The 18,440-nt window shown below is 39.3% G+C and overlaps 2 protein-coding genes across 10 annotated transcripts in view; one reads left to right on the forward strand and one right to left on the reverse strand.

Annotated features, from left to right (window-relative positions):
- SFT2D2 (SFT2 domain containing 2) overlaps positions 1-18,440 on the forward strand; it is an 89,736-nt gene that overhangs the window by 19,782 nt on the left and 51,514 nt on the right. The window contains exon 9 of one of the 9 annotated variants that reach the window (XR_004434162.1): positions 6,297-8,905. The exons of the other annotated variants lie outside the window; for them this stretch is intronic. The gene's annotated coding sequence lies outside the window, so the exon portion shown is untranslated. Of the gene's footprint in view, positions 1-6,296; positions 8,906-18,440 lie in introns of those variants that run through there. 9 annotated transcript variants of the gene reach the window in all.
- On the reverse strand, positions 1,053-2,905 carry LOC117075861 (ankyrin repeat domain-containing protein 36B-like). The gene has a single exon (XM_033198622.1). It carries the CDS (start codon positions 2,443-2,445, stop codon positions 1,672-1,674), a length of 774 nt encoding a protein of 257 aa, XP_033054513.1. The 5' UTR covers positions 2,446-2,905; the 3' UTR covers positions 1,053-1,671.

The raw sequence follows: 18,440 nt of genomic DNA on the forward strand, positions 1-18,440 counted from the left end.
TAAGCCTGACGGGGCCAGAGAGAGGAGGTAGTCTTCCCAGGTTCTTTCTAGGCGATTGACAGCATCCAGTCATCTGCTCAGATCCCTAACCTGTCCTCAGCCAGGAAGGGAAATTTTATGCTACCCCTTTGGCTTTTGTGGGATTCTTTCACATCCCAGGTACCTCTTGAAGACAGATCTCAGAAGGGCTGTGGTGTCAGAGGGGCATGGAGGAGGTTAGGAGTGCTCATGGTTCCTTTTCTTTAGAACTGATATGAGGCTTGGCTAGTCACTGTGAGCTCCAGCAGCTCCAGCAACCTGGAATAAGACACCTAGAAGGCTCACCCCTCTATGTCCGTGTCCTTTTTTTTTTTTAGATTGAACAACCATTCTTTATTTAAAAAATAATCTCAGCAAACTAGGGATACAAGAGAATTTCCTCAACCTATTGAAGGGCATCTTTAAAATATCTTCTGCTAACATCCTTTGTAATGATGAAAGGCTGAATGTTTTCCCCTAAGATTGAGAAGAAAACAGAGAGGTCAGCTCTTACCACTTATATTCAACATTGTACTGGAAATTCTAGCCACTGCAATCATGTTTTAATTGGGAGTTGGGGGAAAGAGGGAGGGAAGGAGAAAAATAAAAGGCCTTTAGATTGAAAATAAGTAAGTAAAACTGTCTGTTCACAGATATTATCATCTATGTAGAAAACCAAATAAAATCCATTACCAGGTTACTGAAACCAGCAAGTGAGTTTTGCAACACTGCAGGATATATAATTGATACACAAAAATCAATTATGTTTTTCTATGTTAGAAGAATTAGGAATTGAAAATTTAAAAATAATACTATTTATAATAGCATTAAAATATAAAATTCTTGGGAATAAACCTGACAAACTATGTGGAATATCTGTACACTGATAACTAAAAAGCATTGCTAAGAAAAATTAAAGAAGACCTAAGTAAGTATCTTGTTCATAGGTTGAGAGACTCAACATTGTTGATGTAAATTCTTTCCCATATTAATCTATAGATATAGTGCATTCCCCATCCAAAGCCAAGCAGGCGTTTTTTTTTTTTTTTTTTTTTTTTGTAGAAATTAAAAACTGGTTATAAGAGTCACATGGCATGCAGATAATCTAGAAGATCCACAATAACTCTCCTGCTGTGCATCTGGTTCCTGACAGGTCATAGACCTGTCCGTGGCCTGCAGGTTGGGGACATCTGCTATGAAGGATCCAGATTGAAATTCAGAAGAAGCTTCATCTGTTTCTGTAGTTTCATTTTCTTTCAACAACTGCTGCATTGAACTTCGCAGGATTTTCTGAAGCTGCTCAATTTGGCCATCTTGCTTTTTAATTGTATTTCTTAACATGGAATTTTCTGTTTCGAGCTTTTGTATGTGGCCTTGCGTCTCCTTAGTACATCTTATAGTTGCTGTGAGTTGATACTGTTTTTCTTGAAATTGAATTCTCGCCTGGCCTAATTTCTTCCTTGAATCTTGCATCTCACTTTCTCAACGGATGCAGTGACGCAATGAAGCATCCAGCAAAGCTTTTGTTGTTGATTGTTTAGGACATCACCCTGTTTTTGTTGAAGTTGTCTCACAACTACTACTCTTTCTGCTTTCTCTCTTTCATATTGACTTTGTTTTTCTTTCAAATGATTAACTTTATTGATCATCTTCTTATTCTTCTAGCAAAAGACAGTGCTTTATGCACTCGGCCTGAAGATTTTGTACTGTAGCATCACATTTGGCTTGAATATCAATTACTGTTTTTTCTTGATTGTCAGCTTTGTTGTGAACATCATCCAGTTGCTGTTGAAGCAACATAGTTTGTCTTTGTAGTTGACATAATCTTACTTGCTTTTCTGTGCATTTTTCTACTTTATCTTCATTTTTGTACATGTCTTCAATGTCCTTCATTTGACACTGTTTCTGGTTTAGTTCTCTTTGTAAATGTTCAAAAACCAAAGCCTTTTCTTTCACAGCCTCTCTTGTGTAATGGAGCTCAGTTTCGAGGACTCTGCGCTTACTCTCAGCTTTAGAAAGTTGCTGAGAAAGAGTCAGAACACAAGAATTCGAACTTTCCAGTAAATGACACCATTTATCTACTGTGCCCTGGAAAGCAAGCTCTTGGTCTCTTTCTGATGAGTGACTTTGATCATGATCAGATAGAGCAGCATTCAGTCTACAACGGTATGGTTCCATTTCTGTTTCCAGTCTTTGCCTGCTCTGTTTTTCCTTCTCCAGTTTGGAACGGAGCGTTGCGTTCTCATCTCTCAGAGCAGCAAGCAGTCCACTATAATCAGCTGTCGTTTTTGCTAATGTTTCCCCATTCAATTTTAGAGCCTTTTGAAGGTCTTCATGCTTTCTTTTCATAATTTCTAAGTCTTTTAAGTATTTCTTTTCCAGGTTTTGATTTTTTAGTGTGTCTATTTCCAGCCTGAGCCTGGCCATTTCATTTTACATCAAGTGGTTTTTATGCAACAGGTCTTCTTTTTCATGACTATCAGAAATCTCAAACTGCAGAGTTCTTGTTCCCATTCAAGTTGTTGATACTCTAACTGTGATATTTTTTTTTTCAGATACTCTTGTAGTACACTAGTCTTTTTCATTTTTTGAATTTTTACTGTAAGTCACTCACAGTGATTATCTTTAAGCTCTGTTGATCTTTTACATACACTGCATTTTAAATTTTAGTCTTTTTTTATACGAGATTCTGGAAATTATTTTTTATTATATTTTAAGTTCTGGGGTACATGTGCAGAACATGCGGGTTTGTTACATTGGTATGCATGTAATGCTATCCCTCCCCTAGCCCCCATCCCCCAACAGGCCCCGGTGTGTGATGTTCCCCTCCTTTTTCCATGTGTTCTCATTATTCAACTCCCACTTATGAGTGAGAATGTGCGGTGTTTGGTTTTCTGTTCTTGCGATAGTTTGCTGAGAATGATGGTTTCCAGCTTCATCCATGTCCTTACAAAGGACATGAACTCGTCCTTTTTTATGGCTGCATACTATTCCATGGCATATATATGCCACATTTTCTTTATCCAGTCTGTCATTGATGGATGTTTGGGTTGGTTCCAAGTCTTTGCTGTTGTGAACAGTGCTGCAGTTTGCATGTGTCATAGTAGAATGATTTATAACCCTTTGGGTATATACCCAGTAATGGGATCTCTGGGTCAAATGGTATTTCTAGTTCTAGATCCTTGAGGAATCACCACACTGTCTTCCACAGTGGTTGAACTAATTTACACTCCCATCAACAGTGTAAAAGCATTCCTGTTTCTTCACATCCTCTCCAGCATCTGTTGTTTCCTGACTTTTTAATGATTGCCTTTCTAACTGGTGTGAGATGGTATCTCATTGTGGTTTGGATTTGCATTTCCCTAATGACCAGTGATGATCATTTTTTCATATGTTTGTTGGCCGCATAAATGTCTTCTTTTGAGAAGTGTCTTTCATATCCTTTGCCCACTTTTTGATGGGGTTGTTTTTTTCTTATAAATTTGTTTAAGTTCTATGTAGATTCTAGAGATTAGCCCTTTGTCAGATGGATAGATTGCAAACATTTTCTCCCATTCTGTAGGTTGCTTGTTCCCTCTGATGATAGTTTCATTTGTTGTGCAGAAGCTCTTTAGTTTAATGAGATCCCATTTGTCTATTTTGGCTTTTGTTGCCATTGCTTTTGGTGTTTTAGTCATGAAGTCCTTGCCCATGCCTATGTCCTGAATGGTATTAATAGCCTAGGTTTTCTTCTAGGGTTTTTATGGTTTTGGGTCTTACATTTAAGATTTTCTCTTTTCCTAATTGAATGCCCTTTCTTTCTTTCTCTTGCCTGATTGCCCTGGCCAGAACTTACAATACTATGTTGAATAGGAGTGGTGAGAGAGGGCATCCTTGCTTGTGCCGGTTTTCAAAGGGAATGCTTCCAGTTTTTGCCCATTCAGTATGACATTGGCTGTGGGTTTGTCATAAACAGCTCTTATTATTTTGAGATATGTTCCATCAATACCTAGTTTATTAAGAGTTTTGAGCATGAAGGGCTGTTGAATTTTGTTGAATGCTTTTCTGCATCTATTGAGTTAGGGAGGATTCCCTGTTTTTCTATTGTTTGGAATAGTTTCGGAAGGAATGCTACTAGCTCCTCTTTGTACCTTTGGTAGAATTCGGCTGTGAATCCGTCTGGTCCTGGACTTTTTTTTGGTTGGTAGGCTATTACTGCCTCAATTTTAGAACTTGTTATTGGCCTATTCAGGGATTTGACTTCTTCCTGGTTTAGTGTTGGAAGGGTGTATGTGTCCAGGAATTTATCCATTTCTTCTAGATTTTCTACTTTATTTGCATAGAGGTGTTTATAGTATTATCTGATGGTGGTTTGTATTTCTGTGGGATAGGTGGTGATATCCCTTTTACCATTTTTTATTGTGCCTATTTCATTCTTCTCTCTTTTCTTCTTTATTAGTCTGGCTAGCAGTATATATATTTTGTTGATCTTTTAAAAAAACCAGCTCCAGGCCGGGCGCGGTGGCTCAAGCCTGTAATCCCAGCACTTTGGGAGGCCGAGACGGGCGGATCACGAGGTCAGGAGATCGAGACCATCCTGGCTAACACGGTGAAACCCCGTCTCTACTAAAAAATACAAAAAACTAGCCGAGCGAGGTGGCGGGCACCTGTAATCCCAGCTACTCGGGAGGCTGAGGCAGGAGAATGGCGTAAACCCGGGAGGCGGAGCTTGCAGTGAGCTGAGATCTGGCCACTGCACTCCAGCCCGGGCGACAGAGCGAGACTCCGTCTCAAAAAAAAAAAAAAAAAAAAAAAACCAGCTCCTGGGTTCATTGGTTTTTTGAATGGGTTTTCGTGGTCTCTATCTCCTTCAGTTCTGCTGTGATCTTAGTTATTTCTTGTCTTCTGCTAGCTTTTGAATTTGTTTGCTCTTGCTTCTCTAGTTCTTTTAATTGTGATGTTAGGGTGTCGATTTTAGATCTTTCCTGCTTTCTCTTGTGGGCATTTAGTACTATAAATTTCCCTCTACACACTGCTTTAATTTTGAAACGGAGTCTCCCTCAATTTTCCAGGCTGGAGTGCAGTGGCGTGATCTCAGCTCATTGCAACCTCTGCCGTCCGGGTTCAAGCGATTTTCGTGCCTCAGCCTCCCAAGTAACTGGGACTACAGGCATGTGCCACCACACCCAGCTAGTTTTTGTATTTTTAGTAGAAATGAGGTTTCACCATGTTGTCCAGACTGGTTTCGAACTCCTGATCTCAAGTGATCCGCCTGCCTTGGCTTCCCAAAGTGTTGGGATTACAGGTGTGAACCACTGTGCCCAGCCCCATGTCCTTTTTAATCCCTGGATTGACTTTGTGGGACATGAGGCCAGGGTACTAAGATGTCACCAGGGCTTTATAGGCTTATTTATAGCATAATAGTAGTGAATGTAGTCTTTGAAGTCAGTTGCATCTTGGTGTGAGCTGGGACTAGTCATATACTAGTTGTGTCATATTGAACAAGTTACCTAACCTCTGGTTCCTCAGTTTGTTCATCTGTTTAAAAATTATGGGAATAACAATTCCTGCTGGGTCATTGCAAGAGGTCAGTGAGCCATGTCAAGTGCTTAGAATAGGGCTTGGCATAAGTAGAGCCTCAGTAGGGTAGGTGTTATTTAATCCCAGAAATAACTGGCAACTTTGGAAGGTGAGAGTGAATGTCTCTAATCATTAATTTATCTAACAAATACTTATCTAGTACTGTGTGCCTGGCCCTGTGGACACTGCCATGTTTTTTCTCATTCAGTATTCACAGTGACTGCCCAGTGAATGGTATTGCCTCCATCCTCTGAGAGGGTAAAGAACCTATCCCAGACCCCACCAGTGGAGGTGTCAGGGAAGGGTTCTTGGCAGGAGATGGGTCTTGTAGAAAGGCTTCTGCTTTGCTTTCACTCACTGCCTGTGGCCAGTTTGCTCAGACAGCTCCCCTCAGGACACCATAGGCAGCTTTTGCATGACCCTGCCTCCCAGGGTTTTCCTTAAGTTGCCTTATTCTTTAGTTGTTTCCCTACTTGTTTTTGTTGCACTGTGGGAGGAAGAAATCCATTTCAAATCTGCTGAAACCTGTTACCAACCAACAGCAGTGGTTAAAAGCAACCTGATGAGTGAGTAAAGAATTAGGGTTTCAGACCTATGGTTAATAATGGTCTCTATCTCCCTGCTGACCTGCATTCCCTTCTCTTCTGTTCACTGCTGGGTGAAGGAGGGCTCGCTGCATTTTGGAAGTTAAGGGAACCAATAAGGTGACTCTTTTGCAGATGGGAATGTGGTACTCAGCCAGCCATGTGGAAGCACTGTCCTGGCGTGATCTGCCCTGGGCTGTTGGCTCTCTGAATGCTGTCTTGGGAGGAGCACTGCCCTTCAGACCAGAAGAGATGGCTTCCAGTCCCCTCTCCCTCTTGTCCCAGTCTCTCTGAGGCTGCTTGTTGGGTATTGGACATGCTGTGTACTAACTCACTCCCATCTCTTGTCTCATTATCTGAAATGCATCCGCGTTTGCAGAATGGGCTCCAAGGGAGCCTTCAGTTCTGCTCCTCCAATAGCCGTAGCTCAGACCCCAGCTCAAGATATCTTGTCTCTGGAAAGGGCAAAACGTTGTCCCCAGTGTGGCATTTTCACTGGGTTGATTATCTCAGTGCTGGATCATCTGTCTATCACCCTTGTGTGGTGACTTTGTGAATTATCTGTCTGAGTGCCACCTCCCATCCACCCTAATCACTGCATGCTCAGGGAGCAAGAAATAAAATCATGAAATGCATTCCAAATAAAATCACTTTTTGGCTGGGTGCAGTGGCTCACACTCCCAGAGTAATCTCAGCACTTTGGGAGACTGAGATGGGTGGATCGCTTGAGGCCAGGAGTTCAAGAGCAGCCTGGCCAACATGGCGAAACCCCATTTCTACAAAAAACACAACAGCAAAAAAATCAGCCAGGGTAACTGGTGTGTGCCTATAATCCCACCTACTTGGGAGGGAGGCTGAGGCACAAGAATTGCTTGAACCCAGGAGGTGGAAGTTCAGTGAGCCGAGATCATGGCCCTGCACTATAGCCTGAGCAACAGAGCGAGACTCTGTCTCAAAAATAAATAAATAAATAAAAAATCGCGTTTTGATACTTCTGTTAAAATAATAAGGGATCATATCTTAAAGTGTGGAGGATCTGGCTTGGCTTCAGTTTTCCCTATGAAAGTGACAGATGTTGCATCATGAGACTTAGTGGAATGAATTGGGAAATTGAAGGGCAGCCCCATGGCTGTGGATTCTATTTTCTATGGGACTGTTTACACCAGGCTTTGTTTATTTTCTCTTTGCTCAGATAACTTCTGACTAAAGTCGACTGTAGGATTATAAATAGTTTAAAATACCTATTCTCAAACCTCATTTTCAGCATATAAATTTTTAAGAATCAGTGTTTAAAGATACATGAAGCTATTTGCTAGATTTTTGTTCTAGTTTTTTTTTTTAATTAAAAAATCTTAAGTTTTTTTTAGTAAGCTTAAGATGTCCAGTAGTTTATTTGCAGACAGCATTTTAAAAAAGTGAATAGATGTTTAGCTGAAGTTAATTATAGATTTACGACTGTGTAACTCTTGGTAAGATATAACAAAACCTAGACATCTAAAGTTTTTGGAAATTTTTATTTTAAAAGTTTGTTGGGAGGTAAAATTGTGTGACTTTACCTTGGGTTGATAGTTTTATAGTTAAGAAGAAAGTCTGGTGAAGTTTACTTGATCTCAGTTCGTTCAAGAATAGGGTATTTAGTTCCACTTTGGTTATTTTCACTTCTACCCTAAATTCATAGTCCCTGTTACTTAAGCTTTACCCTTGACTTACCAGTTTTTGTAGCAGCGAGATAAATGGGGAGTAGCAGTGCCTTTGTTAATGTAAATTGACAAAAAATTATGTCCTTTTCTAGCAGGAGTAGATAAACTGATAATGGGCTAAGAAATGTACAAAATGATTTTCTGTAGACAGGATGATCTGTAACCATGAGTCCACTAGACAGGAGAAACTTTGCTGTTTAAAATGAAAGGTTATTCAGGATTTGGAATAATTTGCTAAAAAAAGTAAAATTAAAGGTCAGTTCATAGCATTGTAGCAAATGATGGTACATATTCACAACAAAGTAATGCGACTACATTTAATAAATAGCCACAAACAACAAAAGGACAGCTGGTGCCTGATATGTACTGGCTACCTGGACATAATATCCTTGTAAGGCATCCTTAAAGGACAAATTGCAGCTGGTATTTGGGTGAATGTTGCTCTATGCCTGTTGAATGTCCATGCTACAAGAAGTTATGAGCCTTGTTCTAAGTACAAATGAACCTTGTATTTGTTTAATCTCCTAAGGGAGAGCTATAGTTTACATTCAATTTTTTGGTCTTTCTGCTATGAAAGGTGTTTATTTTGCCTTGTCAATGTGTTTGCAACCGTAAATAAGGAAAGGGAAAAAAATAGCCCTTTGAACTCTGATCTTTTGCTGCTTCTGTAAATTTTGATTATGAAGTTGGGAGTGAGGACATTCAAAAGCCCATGGTGAATTTATATGCCTTTAGAATATTGTGCCTGTTTTAAAATGTTTGAGCTGTTAAAACACTTTGTTGAAACATCAATCCTTTTTTGTAATTGTATAAATACTCATAACTAATTTTGAATGTTACTGATTGTGTAACTGAATTTTTGTATCCAAAAATACATTCTTGAGTACTACTTTTCCTACCTTGAAAATCTATTTCATTTAATAAATACTGTTTTCTTTATGCTAACTTAACTTTAAAAGGAATGTTGCCAAGCTGTCTCTCCTCCCCCATCACAATTTTGTTTTTGCTTTTTTCTTCAATAAATGATAGCATTATGATCTTTAATAAATCTAGTTTATTTTTAATAACTACATGAAGCCACATGAAGATTGTACAACTGTAAGAAAAAACCGTATCTTTAATTTGAATTCTCAGTGTGTAGCACACATTATAGGCACTTAAAGATGTTTTTGGGGGCCTAACTTGACATGTAGTCCTCTCTTTTAAATGACTTAGGGTTTCACATGAGTCTAGGGACAGTTTGGAAGGTTTTTAAAAGGTAAGAAATTTCCTTAAGTATTTATTTTGGGGAAAAAATATATATACATACATACATACATACAAATACTTTTTTTTTTTGTCTTTTTTTTAGATGAAGTCTCACTCTGTTGCCCAGGCTGGAATGCAATAGTGTGATCTTGGCTCACTGCAACCTCAGCCTCCCAAGTTCAAGTGATTCTCATGCCTCAGACTCTGAAGTAGCTGGGATTACAGTCATGCACGACCACACCCAGCTACTTTTTGTATTTTTGGTAGAGACAGGGTTTTACTATGTTGGTTAGGCTGGTCTTGAACTCCCGACCTCAGGTGATCCACCCGCCTCAGCCTCCCAAAGTGCTGCGATTACAGGCGTGAGCCACTGTGCCCGGCCTATTTTGGCATATTCCTAGACACCTAGCTGGTTTAGTTATTTTGTGTAAAGTAGGTTGTCTAATTGACATAAAGTTGTTCATGATGTTTTCCTATTTTAATATCTGTAAGATTTCTACTTATGTCCTTTCTTTCATTGCTAATGTTGGTAATTTGAGCCTTCTCTTGCCTTGCTTAGCATAGGTAGAAGGTTGTCAGCTTTTTTTGCTCATCTTTTCAAAGGCAGCTTGGTTGATTTGAACACACAAAGGCAGATATGTGAATGGCCAACAAACATATCTAGTACATATTGAATTATATGAAGTTTAAAAAAATAGGTAAAATAACTCTGGACTTTCAAGTTCTTAGTTGCCTTCATTGGTGGTAATGAAAAGCAAGGAAGTTATTTGCATGAGTTAGGTTAGTCATTACTTTGGGAAAGACAGAATTGGGAGGGAACATGATGGGAGGATGCCTCTGGGTGCTGGTCATGGTCTTTCTTCAAAGACCACGTGGTAGTTTCATGGTATTTGATAAATCATTGTGCTGTATGTGTATTTTTTTGTTTGTGTACTTTTCTATCGTGTTATGTTTTACAATAAAATAACCAGTATTTGGTTTCACTGATTTTCAGTGTTCATTGTCTGTTATTTGATTTTTTTCCTCTTTATTATTTTCTTTCTTTCTTTCTTTTTTTTTTTTTAAGATGGAGTTTCACACTTGTTGCCCAGGCTGGAGTGCAGTGGCATGATCTTGGCTCAGCCACAACCTCCACCTCCAACGTTCAAACGATTCTTCTGCTTCAGCCTCCTGAGTAGCTGGGATTACAGGCATGTGCCACCACGCCCAGCTAATTTTGTATTTTTTTAGTAGAGATGGGGTTTCTCCATGTTGGTCGGGCTGGTCTTGAACTCCTGCCCTCAGGTGATTGGCCTGCCTCGGCCTCCCAAAGTGCTGGGATTGCAGGCCTGAGCCACGGCACCCAGCCTATTTTCTTTCTTATACATACTTTGGGTTTAATTTGTACTGTAGCTATTTACAGTAGAAGCCTAAACCATTGATTTTTATACCTTTTTTCTAATACAATTTAAGCTATAAATTTCCTTTTCAGCACTGCATTAGCTCCATCTTACAAATTTTGATATACTGTGTTTTCATTTTAATTCAGTTCAAAATATTTTCTTGTCTTCCTGTGATTTCTTTTTTGACTCATTGATTACTTACAAGCATGTTTACTTACAAGCATGTTTAACTTCTAAACATCTGGGGATTTTGCAGATCTCTTGATTTCTAATTTAATTTCATTATAGTCAGAATTTGTCTCAATCATTTTAATCCTTTTCAATCTATTGTGACTTATTTTATGGCCTACCATCTTAGTCTAAATAAATAAACAAACTTGATGTGGTGGTGTGCTCCTGTAGTCCAGCTACTTAGGAGGCTGAGGTGGGAGACTCCCTTGAGCACAGGAGTTTGAGGCTGTGGTGAGCTATGGTCATGCCATTGCGCTTCAGCCTAGACGACAGAGCGAGACCTGTCTCTAGACAAGACAAATCCCTAGATCATCTAGGTTTTCTCCTATGTTATTATCCTGTAGGAGTTTCATAGTTTTTTACTTTACATTTAGCCCCTGTGATTCATTTTTTTTTTTTTCATGTCCGGGTCTAGCTTTGTTAAAAAGATGATCTTTGTTCCATTGTATTTCCTTTGCTTCTTTGTCGAAGATCAGTTGATTATGTTTATGTGGGTCTGTTTCTGGGTTCTGAATTCTGTTCCTTTGATATGTTGGTCTATTCTTTCATCAGTACCACACTGCTAATTAATTACTGTAGCTCCGTAGTCTTGAAGTAAGGTAGTGTCAGTTTTCCAACTTAGTTTTTTTCCTTTAATATTGTATTGCCTATTCTAGACCTTTTTGCTTCTCCATATAAACTTCAGAATTAGTTTTTAAAAATATTTATGCAAAATAACTTGCCAGGTTTTTGACTGGGATTGCAATGAATCTATAACTCATGTTGGGAAGAATTGATATGAAAATATTGAGGGTTTTTGTTTTGTTTTTTTCTGAGACAGGGTTTTACTCTATTTCCCAGGCTGGAGTGCAGTGATGTAATCATGGGTTGCTGCAGCCTTGATCCTGGACTCAAGTGATTCTCTGCCCCAGCTTGCTGAGTAGCTGGGACAATAGGAGCACACCACTATGCCTGGTGAATTTTTAAAATTTTTGGAGAGACAGAGTCTCACTATGTTTCCCAGGCTGGTCTTGAACTCTTGAGCTCAAGTGATTCTCCTGCCTTGGCCTCCTAACGTGCTGGGATTACAGGTGTGAGCCACCATGACTGGCCAAATATTAACTCTTCCTATTCATGAACATGGTATATCTCTGAATTTAGTTCTTTAATTTCTGTCATCAGAGCTTTTAAGGTTTCCTCATACAGATTTTGTACATATTTTGTTTGATTTATACCTAAGTATTTTATGTTTTGGGAGGCTAATATAAGTGGTATTGTGTTTTTAAATTCAAATTCCACTTGCTTATTGCTGGTATATAGGAGAGCAATTGATTTTGTATATTAACCTTGTGTCCTGTAACCTTACTATAATTGCTTACTGGTTCCAGGATTTTTTTGTTGATTCTTTTGGATTTTTGACATAGACTACCCTGTCATTTATGAACAGAGTTTTATTTCTTCCTTCCCAGTCTGTATCCCTTTTATTTCCTTTTCTTGTCTTAGTGCATTAGGTAGGACTTCCAGTATGATGACAAAAAGGAGTGGTGAGAGGGGACATCCTTACCATTATGGTCTTAACCTTAAGTTTCTTTTTTTTTTTTTTGAGACGGAGTCTGGCTCTGTCTCCCAGACTGGAGTGCAGTGGCCGGATCTCAGCTCACTGCAAGCTCTGCCTCCCGGGTTTACACCATTCTCCTGCCTCAGCCTCCCGAGTAGCTGGGACTACAGGCGTCCGCCACCTTGCCCGGCTAGTTTTTTGTATTTTTAGTAGAGACGGGGTTTCACCGTGTTAGCCAGGATGGTCTCGATCTCCTGACCTCGTGATCCGCCCGTCTCGGCCTCCCAAAGTGCTGGGATTACAGGCTTGAGCCACCGCGCCCGGCCAAACCTTAAGTTTCTTAACCTTAAGTTTCTCACCATGAAGTATAATGGTAGCTATAGGTTTTTAATGGATATTCTTGATCAAATTGAGCAAGTTCCCCTCTATTCCTAGTTTCCTGAGAGTTTTTATCATGGGTGGGTATTGGACTTTGTCAAAGGCATTTTCTGCATCTATTGATAGGCTGAGTGCAGTGGCTTACATCTGTAATCTCAGCATTTTGGGAAGCTGAGGTGGGTGGATCACATGAGGCCAGGAGTTCAAGGCCAGCCTGGTCAACATCACAAAACCCTGTCTCTACTAAAAATACAAAAAAAGTTAACTGGGTGTGATGGCCCACACCTGTAATTCCAGCAATCTGGGAGGCTGAGGCACAATAATCACTTGAAACTGGGAGGCAGAGTTTGCAGTGAGCCAAGATTGTTTCAGTGCACTCCAGCCTGGTACAGAGTGAGACTCTGTCTAAAAAAACAAAAAACAAACAACAACAACAACAACAAAGATATAGTGTTATTTTTCTTCTTTAACCTGTTCATGTGATAGATTATGTTAATTGATTTCTGAATGTTGAACCAGCCTTGCATACTTGGGATAAATCTTGTGGTTGTGATATATAATTCTTTTTTACATTCTTGGACTTAATATGTTAATATTTTGCAGAGGACTTTTGTATTTATGTTCATGAGAGATATTGGTCTGTAGTTTTCTTGCAATGTTTTTGTTTGATTTGGTAATGCTGGCCTCATAGGATAAATCAGGGCTCATAGGATAAATGCTGATTGTTTTGTTTTTACTTCTATCTTCTGAAAGAGATTTTAGAGAATTGATATAATTTCTTCCTTAAATGGCGCACAGAATTCAACAGTGAACCCATTTAGGCCTGGAATTTTCTGTATTTTTATTTATTGTTTCAACTTCTTTAATAAATATAGATCTATTTAGATTGTCATTTCTTGTGTGAGTTTTGGCAGATTTTATCTTTCAAGGAATTGATCAATTTCATCTAGGTTATCAGATTTGTGATCATAGAGTTGTTCATAGAATTCTTTTATTATCCTTTTAATGTCTGTGACATCTGTAGTGATGTCTCCTCTGTCATTTCTGATATTAGTAATTTGCCCTTCCCACCACCACCCTGGCTTTTTAGTTAGCCTGGCTAGAGGCTCATTGATTTTATTGATTTTTTTCAAAGAACCAGCTTTTGGTTTTGTTGATTTTCTTTATTGATTTCCTGTTTTCAGTTTTTTTGATTTCTACTCTAATTGTTATTTCTTGTCTTCTGCTTACGTCAGGTTTAATTGTTTTTCTTGTTTTCCAAGGTGGAAGATTATTGATTTTGGAGCTTTCCTCTTTACTAATATGTGCGTACAATGCTTTAATTTCCCCAGGCACTACTTTTGCTGCATCCCACAAAATTTGATGAGCTGTATTTTCATTTTCATTTAATTCAAAATGTTTTTAAATTTCTCCTGATTTTTTTGACTCATGTGTAATTTAGAAGTGTGTTGATTAATCTCCAAGTAATTTGAGATTTTCCAGCTATCTTTCTGTTATTGTTCAGGCCAAAATAATGGAGCTTTCCCCTTGTGTTTTCTTCTTTCAGTTGTACATTTCAGGTTTTATATTTAAGTCCTTAATCCATTCTGAGTTGATTTTTATATATGGTATAAGATAAGGATCCAATTTCATGATATCTATTTTTTAAAAATTTGTTAAGGTGTTTTAAGAGCCCAGAATATGGTCTATGTTGGTGAGTATTTCACATGAACTTGAGAATAATGTGTATCCTGCTGTTGTTGGATGAATTAGTCTATAAATATCCATTATATTTAGTTGATTGATGGTGTTGTTGAATTCAAGTGTTCTTACTGAATTTCTGCCCGCTGGATCTGTCAATTTCTGATAGAAGGGCTTTGAAGTGTCCACTATAATAGTGGATTCTTCTATTTCTCTTTGCATTTCTATTGGTTTTTGCCTCACACATTTTGGTATTCTGTTGTTAGGCACATATACATACATTAAAGATTGTTATGCCTTTTTGGAGATTGATCCCCTTAGTGTTATGCAGTGTCCCATCTTTATCTGTGATACCTTTCCTTTCCCTGAAGCTTGCTCTGCCTGAAATTAATATAGCTTCTCTTGCTATCTTTTGATTAATGGTGGCATGGTATATCCTTCTTCAACTATTTTTTTTTTTAAGTTTTATTTTTAGGCCAGGCGCAGTGTCTCACACCTGTAATCCCAGCATTTTGGGAAGCCTAGGTGGGTGGATCACATGAGGTCAGGAGTTTGAGACCAGCCTGGCCAACGTGGTGAAACCCTGTTTTTACTAAAAAATTAGGTGGGCACAGTGGCACACACCTGTAGTCCCAGCTATTCTGGAGGCTGAGGTGGGAGGATTGTTTGAACCTGGGAGGCAGAGGTTGCGGTGAGTTGAGATTGCACCACCGCACTTCAGACAGAGTGAGACTCTGTCTCCAAAAAAAAAGTTTTACTTTTAATTGACAGTTATATATGTTAATGGAGTATGGGGCACAATGTACTGTTTTGATATGTGTAGTCACTGTGGAATTATTAGATCAAGCTAATTAACATATGTATCACATACTTTATGTTTTTTATACTGAGAACATTTAAAATCTATTCTTTTAGTAGTTTTGAAATATATAATACATTATTATTAACTATGGTCACCGTACTGTGCAATAGATCTCAAAAATTTATTCTCCTATCTAACTGCAACTTTGTGTTCTTTGGTCAGCATCTCTCATCCACTCTCTACTCCTGGTAACTATCTTTCTATTTTTTACTTCTGTAAGTTTGACTATTTTAAATTGCACATATAAGTGAGATTGTGTAGTATTTGTCTTTCTGTGCATAGACTGTTTCACACAGTCCAATATTTCACAATATTGTCCCAGTGACAGAATTTCCCTCTTTTTAAAGGCTGACTAGTATTCCATTGTGTATACCACATTTTCTCTGTTAATGGATACCTAGCATGATACCATATCTTGGCTATGTGAACAATGCTGCAGTGAACATGGGAGTACAGATATCTCTTCAGTGTACTGATTTCAATTCTTTCTAATATATACCCAGAAGTGGGGTTACTGGATCATATGGTATTCTAATTTTAGTTTTTTGAGGAACCTCCATACTGTTTTCCATAATGGCTGTACTAATTCACATTACAACAGTATACAAGTGGTCCTTTTTCTCCACATTCTTGCCAACACTTGTTATCTTTTGTCTTTTTGATGGCAGTCATTCTAACACGTGTAAGAGAATCTCTCATTGTGATTTTAATTTGCATTTCGTTGATTATTAGTGATGTTGAGCATTTTTAAATAAATCTGTTGGCTATTTGTATGTCTTCTTTTAAAAAATATCTATTCAAGTCCTTTGTCCATTTAAACATCAGGTTATTTGTTTTCTTGCTATTAAGTTGAGTTTCTTATATATTTGGGATATTAAACCCTTATCAGATGTGTGGTATACAGATATTTTCTCCTACTCTGTGAATTCTCTTCACTCTGTAAATGGTTTTCTTTGTTATGCAGAAGCTTGAGCTCTCCACATTTGTTCTTTTCCCATGTTTGTTCCTTCTCATCATTATTAGAGACTACACTGGGGGTTTAGAGTGACATCTCGTATACACTAGAAAATCAGTGCAGAATCATTTTGGGGTGTTGTTTCTGGTTAAAAAATAAGATATTTGGGGGTCTGGCAAATAGTAGGCTGCCAGTGGCTTCCAAAAACCTAACCTTTCAGTCGTGGAAAGGGATGAACTGTTGGCATGGAAGGGCATCTTAAAGGGCTCTCATGTCAGTGTATTGGAACTGACCCTGGAAACTAATGAAAGAGTAATCCTCCCTAAATCAACCCAAAGCTGGTAATCCCCAAGGCTGCATGTTGGTGATTAAAAAAGAAAGGTAGGAACAGCTGTCTTTTTGTTCAGTTTAATTATGACCCAGTACCTGGGTGAGTGCTAATTTCCTGGTGGCACTGGAAGTGGGTGGGAAAAGGTGTTAGGTTTCTGCAGGCTGCAGGGACTAAATGTACAGACGTGGATTCTGCCCCGTGTATGTCTAGGGATCCAGCCACAGTTTGGGGAGCTCAAGCTTGTGAGGTCAGGTTGCATGGCTTTTAATTTCTGCCCTTTAAATTGGAGACATGGGCTGCTGTGTGCCAGAGGACACAGCAGTACTATCAGGTGTCAGCTAGACTGCACACCTTAATTAATAGCTGTCTTGCCCCCCTCAACAACTAGCTACAGGGCAGCTGCTGAGCCTGTGAGATAGAACTTACGTTATTAAGCAGAAGAGAAACATTTAGCCCTCCTAATCATTTCAGCAGGGTTCCAGTCCAGAGGTCACAGCACTGGGCATCTCCTTTCCCCGCGTCCCCGTTCCCAATATTCAAGTTGGTGTCCATGGGTGTGTTTATAGCCAGCCTGTGAACTACAGACGTTGGTTGAAATTAATGCCCCTGCTCATGGTGAACATGCAACATCATTCCTCCCGACTCTTCTTGTGTTCTCTGTCCTGGAGAATGGTCCTGCCGTTTGCCCGGTTGTCCAACTGGATAGCTGAACAATCATCCTGGATACCTTCTCCCTTAATAGCCATATCCAGTAATGGCCAATTCCTGTGGATTCTACCTTTAAATAGTTCTCACATCTGCTATGCCCTTTCCTGCATTGCACCTGCCTGTTCCTCGCATGGTGCTGAGGTTTGAGGTATGATTGATCCGTCACCCAGGTATTGAGCATAGTAATTGATAGTTTCTCAACCTCTGCCCCCTGCCTTCCCTTCCTCCCTCCCCCTTTCATCTTCCACCTTTTGTTGTTTTCAAGTTTTACCACCACTATTGCTTTACAGGCATTTCACACTACTCTCTGTTTAGTTTTACTCTTGTTCTAAGCAACATTCTCCTTAAAGGCATAGGTTTCAAATTCTAGTTGCATTTCTCTGCTATAACTATTATAGTAACAAACGTTAGTTCATATGCCAACTAAAATTATCTCCTTATGGAAATATGGAACATTCCAAGCCCTCAATCATTTCCTCTCTAGTCTGATATTCCACTGGCTGAACTTGCTGCTATTTGAATACTCAATGTGTTAATGCCTCCTGAGCTTGTCATGGAATAGTCTCCTTTTCCTGGAATGTAGTTCCTCCCTGGCCCAAGGCAAATGCCTACTTCAAAACTGAGCTTATATGTTCCCTCCTCTGTGAAGGTGTCCCTGGTTCCTGCAGAGAATGGCAGGCTTTCTCTGTTCTACGCTTTCTTCCAGACTTCCACTGCAGGAAACTTGTTGGTCTCCTCACTGTAAGCTCTCTGAGGTCCAATATGCCTGGCACAAAGTAAACACTCAGTGGGTGAATGAATGGGTGAAATGATGCCAGGAAAGTCACTCCTATCCTTGTTATCATGAGTCCCATCTCTAAAATCAGAGGATGTTTGGGAGATCTCAAAGATTTCTTTTCAACTCTTTCTAGTATGTGAAGAAAAAGGTACAGCAAAATTAATTGCCTGTGGACACAGGATTATTTGTGGCAGAATCTAGAACCCTCATTCTTTTACTGTTTCCTGTGGACTTCAACATTTCAGACTCTTTCTGATAAGGTGGCCCACATGGGGAAGGTGGGCACCTGCAGGCCCCACGCTGAGGAGCAAGTCTCAGGTGAGCGGGGTTCCTGCCTGGGCTCCCGCGTGACCCTTCCACTTGCAAACTGGAGCTCTCTGCGTAAGCAACTGAAAATGTATCTCAGATATTTGCACAAATAGCTAGACTTCTATAGGAATAAAACTCAGCTGTCGAACATGAGACTCAGACATGCTCGTGCTGGGAGAA

The sequence above is a fragment of the Trachypithecus francoisi genome, unplaced genomic scaffold, assembly GCF_009764315.1.
Source record: "Trachypithecus francoisi isolate TF-2019V2 unplaced genomic scaffold, Tfra_2.0 Lachesis_group5, whole genome shotgun sequence".
In the NCBI taxonomy this organism is placed as follows: domain Eukaryota; kingdom Metazoa; phylum Chordata; class Mammalia; order Primates; family Cercopithecidae; genus Trachypithecus; species Trachypithecus francoisi.